The sequence below is a fragment of the Mytilus trossulus genome, chromosome 14 (assembly GCF_036588685.1).
Source record: "Mytilus trossulus isolate FHL-02 chromosome 14, PNRI_Mtr1.1.1.hap1, whole genome shotgun sequence".
NCBI lineage: Eukaryota > Metazoa > Mollusca > Bivalvia > Mytilida > Mytilidae > Mytilus > Mytilus trossulus.
This window is the reverse complement of record NC_086386.1, coordinates 38,515,133-38,531,749: the sequence shown is the minus strand read 5'-3', so window position 1 is coordinate 38,531,749 and position 16,617 is coordinate 38,515,133. Positions and strand designations below refer to the sequence as shown.

The following is a 16,617-nucleotide window of genomic DNA, read 5'->3' as shown; positions in this document are numbered from 1 at the left end:
TTGATTAATTGTGACATTTACAGTGACTTATGGTTGAATGTGTTTCACAAAGCTATGGTCATGGATAATTCTTTTTTTACAAAGTTGAATTTTGATCAATTTGTTTATTTTTTATTGAGAATGCTAAATAACAATACGAGTTATCTATCTTGGTGCACAATATGATTAGAAGCCGTTACGCACTGAAAAGCAATATACACTCTTGATTGTTTATTTCCGGAAAAGTCAAAGTTACATTTAATTAATGTATTTTTCATTTTCATTCATGTACTATTTATTTACTATTTTACTGAGATGTTTTTAATAAAACGACAAGTTTATTTCTTTTCATTTTTGGCAATCTGTTTATATAACCTCTTTAGAAAAAATCTTTTTATCACATAATTTTCATTTATTTTTTACGTCATACTCAAATTTGTCATTTCTATTTTTAAAAGTTATGTTTTTTAATTACTAGTTTTTATTTTTTATTTTTTTTATGATGTGAAAAATCCGGATAATTTTAAACTTTTTTGACATTTGAATATGTTTTACAATTTGTATTTGTTAAATAGTTATATATTTGTATATATCTATACTATTAAACGAGAAGACCTCATTTTGGGTGTCGCTTCTCTTCTTTCCACAATAAATTAATCATCATGCATCTGTGTCCTATGGGTACAGTGCATAATCGGATTATCATATGATTATTCTGATTGAGTTATTTTGGGTGAAAAACGAGAAAAAAAGACGTCCGGATATGTTTCCGTCATTGGGCGAAATTTTAAGTCAGATTAGACTTCCGGTTTGCGTTTTTCTGTATACTTTGAACATACTTTAATGCTACGAATACAGTGTATTTTCTGTCTTATATCCGCCATTGAACGAAATTTAAGTCAGATTAGACCTCTGGTTTGCGTTTTTCTTTTTTCTTTGAAACAAATACATATACTACGAATAAAGTGTATTTTCTGTCCGCTGTGGATCAATTATTAAACTGAGAATTGACTGTAAAAAGAAAATACACTTTCGGGACGTCTGAAACGGGTGTTTTTAAGATCGAAATTTCAGGATTGACCATTTCGGGATCCGGGATTTCTTTTTTCGAATTTTGTGATGTCGAGATATTTAATTTTATATAATTGAGAACCTCGGGATTTTATGTTTTTAAGCACGGAATATTGGGATCAGGGCCCCTCCGCACTGGCGGATCCAGAAATTTTCATACGCAGGGGCCCGTTGACTGCCTAATAGGGGCCCGCTCCGGATATGCTTCAGTGATTCCCTATATAAGCAACCAATTATTTTCCAGAAAAGGGGGGGGGGCGGGCCCCCTAAATCCGCCTCTGAACCAACCCCCCCCCCTTAATGAATATTCATAATATACAGATAAGCGCTAAAATTATTCATGTGTCATTAAAATTAATAGAGAAAAAACAAAAAAAAAAGGATTTTTTTGTGGAAAAAGGAGGAGCCGGGCTAGAAAAACAATTATCCTGTCCCAAATTACCTATGACTTTTGATACCTTTTCTGAAATTCTCAAGTCACTAAATTTTTTACAAAAAAAAGCCTTATTTATGTACAAAAAATGAACGAAAAACAAATATCACTGAACCACTGAATCACAGGCTCCTGACTGGAATGTTCATAACTCATGTACACTAAATGTATCTTCATAATGAAATTAATAGAAAACAAAAAATGGGAATTTTGGAAATAAAGGAGGAGGGTTTAAAAAAACATTTTCCTGTCCCCAAGTACCTATGACTTTTGATACTTTTCCTGAAATTCTCAAGTCATTAAATCTTTTACAAATTTCTTCCTACAACACTTTACATCCTTTCAAATACGCTCTGAATGCCCGCGATTTCGCGGGTGTGTTCTAGTAGTGTCTAATAAGCCTATCTAGGCTGGGTATTTGTCTAACTTTAATTTTGTGCAATGTATATTATATAATCTGTATAAAAAAATTGTAGACAAGTATGTGACACTGTAATAAAATAAATTATTCATTATTATTATTTTATCATATACTTAGTACAAAATACAGCAATTTTGTATATCTAGTAAAGGGTCTTTTTTCCTGTCTGTATCACATACCCTGAAGTTCAAACTAAAAATAATTTTAAATCAAAATCGATATTTTAAAAAACATTAGTACCCAGTAACTGTACGACCCATTTATATCTATATAATAAAAGACACAATAAAAAGGAAATATCTGAAGATTTATTGTTTATTTGGTCTTATTTTTGGTGAAGTCTGTTTTCATTACAGAATGGGTAAAACACAAATGGAAATATTTTTACGATTTTATTTGATTAGAAAAGATAGCAATCTTTTCAATACATCGCCTGAACCAGATCATGAATAATATCATCGCCAAATAAACAAGAAAACTTTTAACATTTCTACATCTTACAATATTTTTTGTGATAATTTTCATATCATGCTTCTCGCTTGAGATGGAAAAATTATCGGTAGAAACTAAGGAGGCCACGTGGCGTTGCTAACGAAATTGACATGAAATTGACAACGTCGTCATAGGTAAAATAGTGATAAACAGATTATCATTTGTCATCTCAACTCGATTGCTTTTCTCACTTTCGCTGTACCAGCTCAAGCGAGAAAATCAATCTCGTTGAGATAATCAACGATAATCTATAAGTATCGTTTGGTGGTGCATTTTAATACATTGTATTGAGAATAAAATTAGGTTATAGGGATATTACGATGTGGATATTAAGCAAATATAAGGAAGTCTATAAAAAAAATTATTATTATTATTATTATTATTATTATTATTATTATTATTATTATTATTATTGTGTACAAAATAATGAACAACAAACAAACATGTTACACAGCATCAAAAGAAAACCACTCAATTACAAGATTCTGACTTAGCAACAGGCACAAACAACAGTATCTAAAACAGAACAGACGAAAAGACAAAAAAAAAGTCTGTTAAACAGAACCTAGAAGATTAAAGACAGGCAACTCTCCGTCAAAGTCACAATATATAAAAGAAAGGCATTATAGGTCAAAGTTCTATCTTCAACACGGACCATTGACTCACACCGAACAGCAAGCTATAAAGGGCCCCGAAATTATAAGGGTAAAACCATTCAAACGAGAAAACCAACGGTCTAATCTATACACATTTGATTCTGAAACGTGATTGTTTAACCTATTTTTCTGGTGTTTAATTAACATTTAACAATCTATTGACACTTCAACTGTATATCAGTTTCCGTGATATTATCATCGTCCTTATTTTAACTTCCTGTCGTTAATTTTTCAATGCTTTTGTTTAGAAGTGCACAAAAAATTGTTAATTAAAATTTTATTAATTTCGGATATCATATCACAATTATGGAAATTTATAGTGTATTTTTCATATACCTTCTTTGCCTTCCGTTTAATCAAGGTAGGACAGAAGGTGTCTGCAGTCGACTTGAAAGGTAAAGGAGCTACCATTTGATTTTTAGTTTGGGGAAGGGGTTATAGGATGGAACATGTTGTCTTGTTTTTATCATATAATTAAAATCAAATGGTAGCTTCCTATGCTCGTATTATTTATTACAATGAAAATAAGTACCAACAGTTATTAGGATGATTAAAAATAAAATTGTGTGGGATATATAAAGAAAAAGCCTCGCCCGGTAGTAGTATATATATTAAATCCTACAGAATGTCTCGTGAAGTGTGGGTGTTATTATCTCTGATTGTTCAACAACACTTTTAGTGCATTCGTCGGTTGACTGATGCAAGGTGAAATTGATACATCGATCCAAAATAATTAATATATATTGCTGAGACAGACAGTCCGAGTTACCCGTCAATATTTTTTGTATAACCTACATTATTTATTAATCATTTTTTTCTTGTCCTGAAAATGCATGAACTATTCGTCGTAAGAAGTTAAGCAAACAATTGCGACTTTAAATCAATCAATCTGTTTTAAGGTTTTATAAGGATTTTACAAATGAACATTTATTTTTGAAGTGCCTTTACTTTATTTTGCAGTGCCTTTACTAACGGTCGTTTGTTTTATTTCGAAAAGACCTTTTGTTGTGATAACTATGAAATGATGGAAAATACAACATGTCGAGGTGAGAGTCTGCATGTAAAAAAATTAGATAATTTTATTTAAAACACACTGACATCGATATGCTTTTTCGATTCTAAGCAATGTCATATATTTTATAAAAAAAATCAATTGAGTATTTTGTGTACAGTAGGTACACTCAAGTTTCTAAAGCAATCTACTGTTGATAAACACATGGGTGTATATCAGTGTAATACTCAGTATATGCTTCTAATCTTAGGTTGCATACTAGCTATTGTAAATCTCGGGATGTGCTACTATATTAAAAAATGGGAAATTTGTTTGACTTTCTAATAAAGGATCGGTACCCTATAAAGAAAAGAACGTGGATCGAGATTTATTTACTCTACAGGTTCTTGTTTTCATGTACTCTTTCCTTGTATCTTTTGTTAAATAAAAGCACCCGAGTTCTCTTTTGAATTTGACCTTTTCTAAACTATATCTCCGTTTACGCCGAATATGTTTTATGTTAGCAAGGTCATCTTGTATCAAACAGACATGCTATAGAATATCCCTTGAAATAAAAAAAAACAAAAAAACGAAAAAAAGTCAAGAGAGAAAAAACACAATATGAATATTTCCTCATTTGTAATTAAACCACAATAGACATACTTGACATTATTTGCATCTTTATGTTTTTTGTTGTCATGAACACTTCAAATGTATAAACTTGTCTACATTATAATATCCACATAAATTTTACTAAAAAGTTATCTATTGATCATTATTTAGTGATATGAGCAAATCAGTCCTAATACGGATAAATCAGAATGTGCAATACTCAAAAACGTTGCTCTGTCGATTTAAATCAAGAGTTGATATTGATTTCTGAACAGGACCAATACGCCAAAAAACAGGGCCAATAAGACAAAGCGTATTCGACGACGGGCTAATACAGGACGTACACTTCCGGTTTCAATTTTATTACGCCATTAGTTAACTTTGGTGGTATCGTTATGCATTATTTTTTTATAAATTAGAATCATAAAATAAACAAGTTAAATGATGTGTAATGTTTTGTCACGTGGTAAAGTCTTACAACATTCACTTCCGGTTTTTAAATTTCTAGAAATCATTTAAAAAAGTGCTATAAACTGCCTGTGTATGTATTGGCCCTGTTAAAGATTCTCGATCAGCTGTATTGGTCCTCGAATCTTCGGGTCTCGAATCCAAAACAATTAACATCGATTCTATAACAGGGCCAATACAGAAACAGCCAGTTAATAACACTATAGTATGTAATCACCGAACTTAGTTGAGGAACATTCACGTTTAGGTAATTGTGAAACTATTCAGAATCAAAACCCATCTTGAACTGATTCGGATTTTGAATGTGCTAGCTAAACACATACAATTCGACCTGGACATGTGTTATATATCTTGATCGTTTTAAATATTTTCATTTTTAAACTTAACATTTTAGTTATTTTCAAAAGCGATTAAATACATTGATTTTTTTGCAATGACATTGTCGGTTTCCCATGTACAGGAAAAAGTAAAAATACAAAAATACTGAACTCCGAGGAAAATTCAAAAAGGAAAATCAAAAGGCAAAATCAAAAGTCCAAACACATCAAACGAATGGATAACAACTGTCATATTCCTGACTGGGTACAGGCATTTTCGAATGTAGAAAATGGTGGATTGAACATGGTTTTATAGCTAGCTAATCCTCTCACTTATATGACAGTCGCATTAAATTCCATTACATCGTCAACGATGCATGAACAAAACAAACATACTCTAAGTGTAAAAATGTCAAAAATAGGGGTACAGCAGTCAATATTGTGTTATCATTTTAATATCACTATAAAAACAACAAATGTTACGAAGAAGCACAAAAAGGCATACATCAAATTGGACATATACTTTTCTTATACGACTTAATTTATCTATGTAAAGTCTACCCGTAAAGGATAGACAGTTTCCAGTACTTGTGTAAACTTGCGCGTTTGAAATTCGCACAGGTAGACCTAAAACTAATTGTGTGGTTCAAAGTATGACGGGATACATAAGTACAGTTTCACGTCAAAGGTATATCATAAAAAACAGACTTAATAGAAAAAGTAGTATAATTGAATAAAATAGTTTTGTCATTCATAGTATGTCAAGATTATAAGTAAAAGTAATATTAATAATTGAAATAATTTTGTCGTTCAAAGTATGATGTATTACATAACCACAGAGTCACTTCAAACGAATATCTAAAAAAAACTGACTTAACAGTACAAGTAATATTAATACAGACAAATAAATTATAACACGTTATTAAGATGATAACCAACGTCAGTACGCAAAATCTATACTTCAAGACCATCTTGTATTATTTGTGAAGTTGATTTACGGAATATTTATCAACAAGTTCTGGGTATCTTCCGATGAACTTTTTTAGAAAAAGGACAAGACGTTCTTTGACATATCCCTGGTTCATCAACTTTCTGCTCAGACACTGGGGACGTTTTACAAAGTCTAAATAGGAGCTGCAAGCTCTTGAATAATTATTAATTGTTCGAAATAATCCTTTAATACTTTTCTCGTTACTTTCGACGTGCCATTATATCATGGGGGCAGGTGAGCTTTTCTCATCACTTGGCGTCCATACTCTGTTAACTTTTTTCAAAACAGTTCTCTCTTGAAACTTTGAAACTTCCAAAATTTTGCGTCACTTAAGGCCTCACAGGAAGCATAATAGTACAATTTAACAACAAATATAGTTAATGCATAAAAAAAACATATATACATATGAAGTTAATGTTATTGCAGCTGGAAGTTGAATATTACAAATATGATTATTTGAATACAGACATAACAATTTTGCAAAATTTTGCCAGGCCTATAAGTGTATATCTATCGTAACTAATCATTAACTCACACAGACTAATAATGTTACTGTTGCTATACATTTTGTAGATATGAAGAGGTATAAATTTCTGTCTTTCAGCACTAAAAAAGTTACAATTAAATATGTAATGAAACTCATGAACTCAGCACAAATTCTTTCACATCTAACAATACAAAAAAATCTACCAGCCTCAATTGGCAACTAGTGACTTCCACAACTAAATTTAATAATATTATATATCAAATCAGTTGGGAGAACAGAGAAATATTTCTCAAAACCAAATTCGGTCTTATAAATTCTAAAATTGATACACTTAGGACAGTAAAAAAAAGTGCTTTTCAATTTTCAACAATGTTTTCATGAAGAAACTGTTTAAGTTGTTTTGACAGAATAACAATTTTTTCTACAGTTTGGATATTCCAACAATGATTATAACCACATTCAAATAAAATTTCTTCGATAGAAGATAACCCCATAGAGTGATATACATCACCTTCGTCAAGTCTATATAACATACCATATAAGGTGCGAGATGTTTTCTCGTTTTTACCATTTAAAATACGTTGCCAAAAAACAATCATTCTTGCTTTAATACAAATAGAAATATGTACTCTACTCCGGCACAATACAATCATAACAATATTGGTGCAACCATTGCATTAAATAGTTGTAACAAAATATCAATTGATAAACAAAGTTTTCTCGCTATAAACAATACATACAATATGACCTTCCTAGTCTGTTGGACTAGTCGAGCTTTATTTCCCGAAAATGTACCTTTTCTTGAAAAAACTGTACTCAGATATTTAAAATCTTAAATAACAGCTATTTGTTCATTATTATATAACAACTGATTATTCTCACACTGCCTATTTTTTGAAAATATAACAACATTGGTCTTAGCAATATTGACTGTGAATTTCCATGTTTCACAATACAAAAACATAGCTTGTATAATGCAGATTGCAATTAAGCGGCAGATTCTGCAAAAATAACTGTATCATCTGCATTTAGTAACATATACAATTTAACGTAAACCTCAATATTATCATTATTAATCAGCAAGTGAGATATATTAAATGCATCATTAAGACCATCATAGGCATGTGATACGAAATCTGTCAGATCATTAAGAAAAAAATGAAAATAATAAAGGGGAGGTTTTCTCCCTGTCTGACTACTACTTTGAATATTTCGAGAAACGATTACCATCGCTTAGACATGATTTTGCATTTTATACAGATTCTGTACGACAATAAGCATTTCACAATCAATATCATTTCGTTAAATTTTATGCGGTAGTAAAACTCTACTGACCGAGTCAAAGGCACAGTATAGTTTTTTCTTCTTCTAAATAAGTATAGATCAATTAGACATTTCAAATTAAAAATAAAACTGTTTTTAATAAGACCGTTACCCTTTCTATAACCAGCTTGCTCTTTACATAACACGCCCAAACTTTCAAGATGCTAAAATAATCTATAATGGAGTATACAGGTAAATATTTTTCAAAACAACTTAATATTGTTCCTGTAAGTCGACTCTTTATTACCCTTTAAAGCCGAATGTTACCTATGTTTTGCGTTCTTGCCTTAAGTGCTTGTCTCACATAAAAACATGCAAAATTTCAAAAATTGTCCAGAAGGGGGGTTTACAATTCTACTAATAAGGTTGATTTTTTAGTTCACAGATGTTCAAGGAATTACAAAAAAATATTTCAAACTTTTCAAAGTTGAATCTATATAATAGTAACAACCGTATTTGCATATTTCAGTGATAAAAGTGGAAAATACAATTAAAAATTAGTAATGTTTGAGACCTCTAAAATGACCCAATGCCATGTCCACCTAAATTTTGGTGCATTGACATGATTAAAATATGTATTGTAAATTATGAAAAGCAATCTGATGAAACAATTCAATCAACAATTATATTACGTATATGATGCTATTTATGAGGCCTAGACTAATATATTTCATTTTTAGGTCAAGTTTGAGACTCTGGTTCTCCATTAATATGGTAAAAGAAATGAATAAAATATCTTTCGTATGAAAATTTGTTCTAAGTTCTTAAAAATATAAATAAAATCCACGGATGGCAAATTGTTTGAAATACCTTGAAATTTCAGTTAAAACATACCCCAACACCCATTCCAACCTAATATATTTTTTTTTGGTATTTTTTTCCAAAATAATCAATAATTTGTGATTAAAAAAAAATGAAAAATATCAGATTGTTTAAATAATAAGTTTAACAAATCAACATTTTATAGGAAAATAAGAAGAATAAAAATTAAAGTGATATTTTGACACTTCACCTACATTGTATGGGCACCAGGAGTGATTTCCCCTGATACAAATTAACAATGAATAAAAAGGGAACTTTTAAAAACATGTAAAAGGGAATATAAGAAATTTCAAATCGAAAAATAATGTTGATGAAAAGTTAATTATACTGTCTAAACGAACTTTAATGTTATACTATGATTTAATTTCGTAAACCTATTTCAGCATGCAAAGTTGGATATACATCAAAAGCAGGGTTGCGATGCATACTATGTATAGGGAAAACATACGGATTTAAATGTGCTGAAAAATGTGAATGCAAAAACCATGAAAGGTAAAGTAAAAAACTAAACGAAACACGTGTTTTCAGCGTCACTGATGAGTATTTTGTAGACGAAACGCGCGTCTGGCGTATTCTTAATTTAGTCCTGGTATCTATGATGAGTTTATTTATAGCGGAAATACGAATGAAATTACTAGTCGTGTATAGAAATTATATGTTAAGTTATGAATGTGTTTATTTGATATAGAAAGATGTGGTATGAATGCAAAACTAGAAACATTATATATTAAGAATTACGAACCAGTCATGAAATAATACGTATATGTTTAGTAAACTATAACGCATTATGTGTAGTGCAGATAACCTTCCATGAAAGGCATGAAATATGGGAAGCACATACGATGTTGATAGTTTCTTCACTTAAAATATAAGTTTATAAGTTACACAATATAAAATAAGTAAAACTACGCCTTTTCTGATTGAATAAAATGTATATACATGTTAAGGGCATACGATACAGTTTTGATCCTGTATTTACAACTTTATGAAACTTTGCATATAGGCTATTTTTTACCTGAATAAATCAAATATGTAAAAAAAATATACCTTCATGTGCTACTTTTTGAGTAAAATGAGGTCGAAATTTTGTATATTTGCTCAAAATTCAGATTTGTGGCCGTAATTTCGTTTTCGAAAGAAAGACATAACTTTTTTGTTATAAAGATAAACACAAATTGTTTTCTGTTAAAAAATCGGTAATTTCTGTATTTTATAAATATCATAAAAAATTATGCAATTTTTTATTCAGAAATAACTCATATTTATCAAATGTTCATGAATTGAGGAACAAACGTCATTTTTTACTGCATGTTTATCAAAATTAAAAAAAATCCTCTATTTACAGTTTTATAAAATTTGGGTCACATAATCTCCCTCCAAAATGAAACAAAATGCCGTTTTGAAAAAATAGGGGTCCATGACCTCGTTTTCAAATGAAATCAGTTTGAATGATAAAAATCAGTCGAAAAATGCATCTTTTCCCGATATGTTACAGTTTGACGTCGCGAAAATTACAAATTACGTTAGCAACGTCATTACCTTCCCTGTAACTGTATCGTATGCCCTTAACATCTTGTGATGCCTCTATCAAGGCAAGGTTTGCATGATATCTTGATTGTTTTCTTAGTGATATAATACAAATATGATATATCAGTTGTTCAGGGAGGAGTATAAAAAAGAGGTTAAAACACATAATAAAATAATAAAAACCAACCCAACTATAAGACTTAACGTTCACCAGGCCCTCAATACATACCATTTGTACAATTGTGAATTTTTGAAGGTGTGATCGATTCCATGGATGTGTTTCAACATTGAATAGTTCTGGTAGCACACATGGTACTCAACATGTCAACATTAATTATTTTACTGGGATGCCATTAAGTAAAATAAGAGGTAAGTATTGAAATTTTAGAAATTTTTGAGTTTGAATATATCTGGGAACAGTATTTCGAATTAATATAAACATGATTTATGTCCCTGGTACAGTCATCTCTGTTAGAGTACAAATACAATTGATTCCAATGAAAACAAATGTCGAATTTCACAATCAGTTCAATTTACAATGTATTTGTAATGTTTGAATTATCATAAATTATCAATAGGGAAAAAAATACAAATAAGAAAAAAAAAATCCAACAATTGTTCATATCTTGAATTCTATATATTTTGTTTATCTATGTTCTTGCAATATTTTTCGAAGTAACCGTAGTGCGAAGAACTATAGATAGAAATAGTTCTTATTTCTCAAGAAAAAAACATTCACTCCCGAATCATTTATAAACAGTCTTCTAATATCTCTAATTCACATAAATGCGGCTTTATCTGTATAATTATATGAATTTCTTACAATACAATGATATATGCCAGAACATGTTACCAGTGTTCAAGACTATGCTTTTGTTCTTATTGAGTCTTTAATTTGTGGTAACTGGAAATGCATGTTCTCTCAATGCGCTTTCTCGTTGGTGGCCTTGTTGGTTCTCCTGATGTCTGGTTATTGCTGAAGACCAATGCGTTTTATTTTTTTATTTTTCTGATAGTCCTGTCTAAAATGAATAGTATACATATAAATAAATGTTCTGGTAAACATTAAGCTCCTTGTACATGTTTTTTAGTATATTGATATTAAGTTTGACATTAACATTAGGAAACCCTCTAGGAGATGTGAAAGACTATACAACAATCGAGATCAAACATATGACAGCCGAAATGCAAACACAGCACGGTATCAACGAAGATCATCTAATTCAAGGTACATTTATCTAAACTTAGAATAAAATAATTACCAAGTAAATTGAATATTTAACAAAATATAAATATACATTTTTTGTTAGGCTATAACGTCTAATAGTATTAGATTATTACATTACATGTAAGTTTTTTTATTACTACGTTACTTTAATTGGATATCAGCCATCTTGCGTCATTCATTTCAAATTAAAATGTAACATTCATAATAACACCAGATCCAACAATTAAGGGCATAGATAAATAAAAGCAAAGCTTCTTTTCTTAAATTTATAGTGTTGTAATAGCGTTGTTTCGCAACATAGCAATTGTATTTTTATGTATTTAAAAGTTTCTATATGGCTTGTAGTAATACATAATTCATGACAAATACATGTATACATTTTTATTCGTTTACTACACAGTCCTATAATTGTTTATATGTCATTGTAAACGTCGAATACACGATATCATAAACATCTCATGGTCAACATATTTTTATGCCCAATCTACGATAGAAAAGGGGCATAATGTTTTCTGTTCTGTGGGTTCGTTCGTTCGTCCGTCTGTTCATTCGTCCGTTCGTCCGTCCGTTCGTTCATCCCGCTTCAGGTTAAAGTTTTGATCAAGGTAGTTTTTGATGAAGTTGAAGTCCAATGAATTTGAAACTAATTACACATGTTTCTTATGCTATTAGCTTGCTGATTCTAGTGCCAAATTAGAGTTTACACACCAACTTCACGGACCACGGAACATAGAAAAAAGTAAAAACACAAAAATACTGAACTTCGAGGAAAATTCAAAAAGGAAAGTCCAAAATCAAATAGCAAAATCAAAAGTTCAAATACTTCAAACGAATGGATAAAAACTGTCATATTCCTGACTTGGTACAGGTATTTTCTTATGTAGACAATAGTGGATTAAACCTGGTTTAAAAGCTAACTAACCCTCTTACTTGTATGACAGTGTGAGAAAATGATAATGCGAGTGTGGCATCTGTGTACTTGGGACACATTCTTGTTTTCAATTCAAAAGACTTGGTTCTTCATATGTGTTCCTAAAATGTTTATGACCAAATACGCATTAGGACGGAAGCCTCTTGTATTTGTGTAGCATGGAAACTTGCCTTATTGTCACACAACAGCATACCAAAGCGAATTCGTCACCAGATTGCGTTTATGTACTTCGTTATTTCGTCTTCAATAATCTGTCGCAACATAGAAAAAAGTTAGTATTTGTTTACTTTCTTTTAGATTTGATAAGAAGACAACTTATTACATTCTCTATTGGTGTCGGCAGTGTTCTAGTAATAATAACTTTAGTTATCACCTTAATATTTGGCTGCTGGAAACGTCGACTCAAACGAAAGCACTCATTGAATACGTCAGGATCGGAAATACAATTAACACACCAATCGCATGTACATGAAGAAAGTAATCAAATACCAGTCGAGGAACACGATTATATTGACATTGAAGAAGAAAACATGCGATTCGAATCGTCATCAAATAGTACCTATGATAGTAAGAGAAGTTCTGGTAACCAGGTAACAAATGGCGGTACTGACAGTGAGGGGTATTTACATCCCTATCATTCGTTAGTTACGATAGACGTCACAAGACAAAACGAGATTGGCATTGACAAGTGTATAGCAGAAAACCAACAATATTTTGATTTGAAAAAACATGATTCTAAAAATAGTAGTAACTCGCTGATTGTTTTAGAAACGACTTTAAATGAAGAATTATGTCTTGAACCAAATGATGTACCGAATAATGTCAATGCAGCGACAGTTGATAATGATGATTAAAGTTAAAGTATTTTGATGCAGTTTAGATTGTATCGATATATAGAAGCCTTATGTGTTACAAAGTAGAATTTTGAGTAATAAGTCATATATATTATTTCATTAATGCAGACACATCGTGATAACTATTTGTGTATTATTGAAACCAAGCCAGTAACGATAAAAAGTTGTTTCAAAGATCCATCACAAAATCGTTATTGATAGCAAGCAGTTTGTTTTACCTCAGAGAATTGCAAAAACATATCATAAATAAAGAAAATGATATATACAGTAAAGTAATACTGTAAATCTTACAACACACATAAATATGTGTACTTTATTCTATCTGGCGGCATTTTGTTCAAGGTTTTGGTTGACTTTCTGAAATAATTTTACATCTGACGGCGGTAAACTACTGTGGCCTTTATTTGTCATGTTTATTCATTCTCAATTTTTTCGATTTGATTTTACATTGTGTTATAGATCAGTGTATGTTCAGTTGTGCTAATATGTCTTTTGATTGAGTTAAGCAATTTCAATTCAAGTTTTATATTGTGTATTTCTATGTTGCGATGTGACACTATTGTTTAAGGCAAGAGTGAATGTTGTTACATATTAAAACGTGTAAACCCGCTGCATGTGTTTGCAAATGTCTTATGTCAGAAGGTGTAAAAAGTAAAATCACAAAAATACTGAACTCAGAGGAAAATCAATTTGGAAAGTCCATAATCACATGGCAAAATCAAAAAAACAAAACGCATCAAAAACGAATGGTCAAGAACTATCATATTCCTGACTTGGTACAGGCATTTTCAAATGTAGGAAATGGTGGATTAAACCTGGTTCTATAGCGCTAACCCTCTCACTTTAATAACAGAATGTGCATAGAAAAAAAATCATTTAATATGTCATTGCATATAAGAAAATAAGCATCACTGGAAGTAAGGCAATCAAATTTATCCCCTTATTTAACATGTGTACAAGATTTAGTAGCCATATAACCTCCAGTATACAAAATATTCTATAGAAACCCTAAAAATAATGCTGCTTTGAAATACCCAAGACATATGTTTATGTTTAAGTTTTACTGCGACAAAAAGTAAGATTAATTAACATCTACAACTGTCAAATGCAATGGAATATTATTTTCGACCTATTTTCGTTAACAACCGGATGTGACATACCATGATTTGGTTGTATTACACCTGAAGTGCACAGCTGTCATCTGCGAACAAACACATTATCGATCGTTCAGTGATTGCAAAGATAAGCTCTGGAACATTTCTGATAGATACTTGATTAAAACGTTTCAGAAAGATTCATGTTAATCTAGGTGTAAGTAATTTGGTGGAACACGAAACACGTGTACATGTCTATTGTAATAAAAATTTGTTCACTAGTTATCGTCCATTTACAAAGTATATAAGAATTAACTCGCTTAGGAAGAGTCGTTACCGTAATTCTAAACGCTACGTTAAACCTTTAAGCTAATTTATGTTTTTACGTGCTTTGAAAAAAAATATCTATTACATATATCATAAAATATCAGCTATAAATGTCTTAATTTGAACTCGTTTTCTAAAATTTTATATTTATTTCTTAAAAGAACTTACGTTTGGATGACTGTATTAGTATGCTCATACTGTATGTGCATTGCATTGTATACATTAAGGTTGCACTCTAAAAACATTTTATTTCCCATCCGTTTTCACAGTTTACTATCATTGGTCGAAGAGCTAATATCCTTTATGTTTTTAAAAGAGAGACGAAAGATACCAAGACAACATTTAAACTCATTAGTTGAAAATATCTGACAACACCATGGCATAGAAGGAAAATGCAAACAGACAAAACAGTACATAAAGCATACCATAGAAAACGCAAGGTTGAACAACACGGTCCCCACCAAGAACCGGTTTTGATATCACAATCTCAGGGAAGGGTAAAAAGATCTTGCTACACATTGTGTTGATTATGTATGTTCAAACCCGGTGATAAATATTCGAGGAGAAGGAAATGGGATTGTTATAACGAAAATTGGAACATGTCGTCGTTGTATAAGGGAAATTGTGTTTTAAAAACAAAACGTTCATTTAATAAGTTCCATACTCATAGTCCCATTTAAAACTTTAGATTTTTCATGTACCCAGAATGATATGATACAGTTAATTTTCTTTATGGTACGAAATGATACAACATATTTTTTCCGCATTGTACGAAATTATAAAGCATTTTCCCGTGTGGTACGCAACGGTAATCATTTCCCCGTCTTTTTTGTTTTTTGCATTTATTTGTACCTTGTTCCCGTCATGTAATGTGGTCATTTTAGCTGACTATTTAACATTACAATGAAGCACGGATGTTTAGTATGCCACAAAACCAGGTTCAATCCGCAATTTGTTCTTGATTGTCCTGTACCAAGTCTGGAATATGGGGTTGTTATATAATAGTTCGTTTATTTTAATGTTGCATTGTTTGTTATATGTTGCACTTATTTCGTTGTTTTCCTCTTATTGTGTTAGTTTGTAACACGGACTTGTTTTCTCTCAATCGATATATGACTTTTAAACGCCGGTATAATACAATTGCCTTCATTTATAAACCATATTTTCCATATGGTAGGAAACGGATTTTTTTTCTGTATAGTACGAAATGGTTACCAATGACACGAAATGGTATATGTTGATGGTACGAAAAACCACACGTAAAGTGAAGAAGATATATAGATTAGACCGTTGGTTGTCCCGTTTGAATGGTTTTACACTAGTAATTTTGGGGCCCTTTATAGCTTGTTGTTCGGTGTGAGCCAAGGCTCCGTGTTGAAGGCCGTACTTTAACCTATAATGGTTTAATTTTTAAATTGTTATTTGGATAGAGAGTTGTCTCATTGGCACTCACACCACATCTTCCTATATCTAAGATGTATGTTATCATTGTGTTATATAATAAAAATCAAGATTATTGAGCATATTACATCGTTATATGTCTTAAGCCTCGGTCACACCTTACCGGATAGCTCGAACGGACGCCTAACGGAT

General features: G+C 31.0%; 1 protein-coding gene across 1 annotated transcript; it reads left to right on the top strand.

Moving 5' to 3' along the window:
• The first annotated feature begins 10,850 nt into the window (after nt 1–10,850).
• LOC134697211 (uncharacterized) lies at nt 10,851–13,802 on the top strand. The gene is made up of 3 exons (XM_063559334.1): nt 10,851–10,959; nt 11,714–11,818; nt 13,047–13,802. Exons 1-3 carry the CDS (start codon nt 10,938–10,940, stop codon nt 13,601–13,603), a joined length of 684 nt encoding a protein of 227 aa, XP_063415404.1. The 5' UTR covers nt 10,851–10,937; the 3' UTR covers nt 13,604–13,802.
• Nucleotides 13,803–16,617: the final 2,815 nt, after the last annotated feature.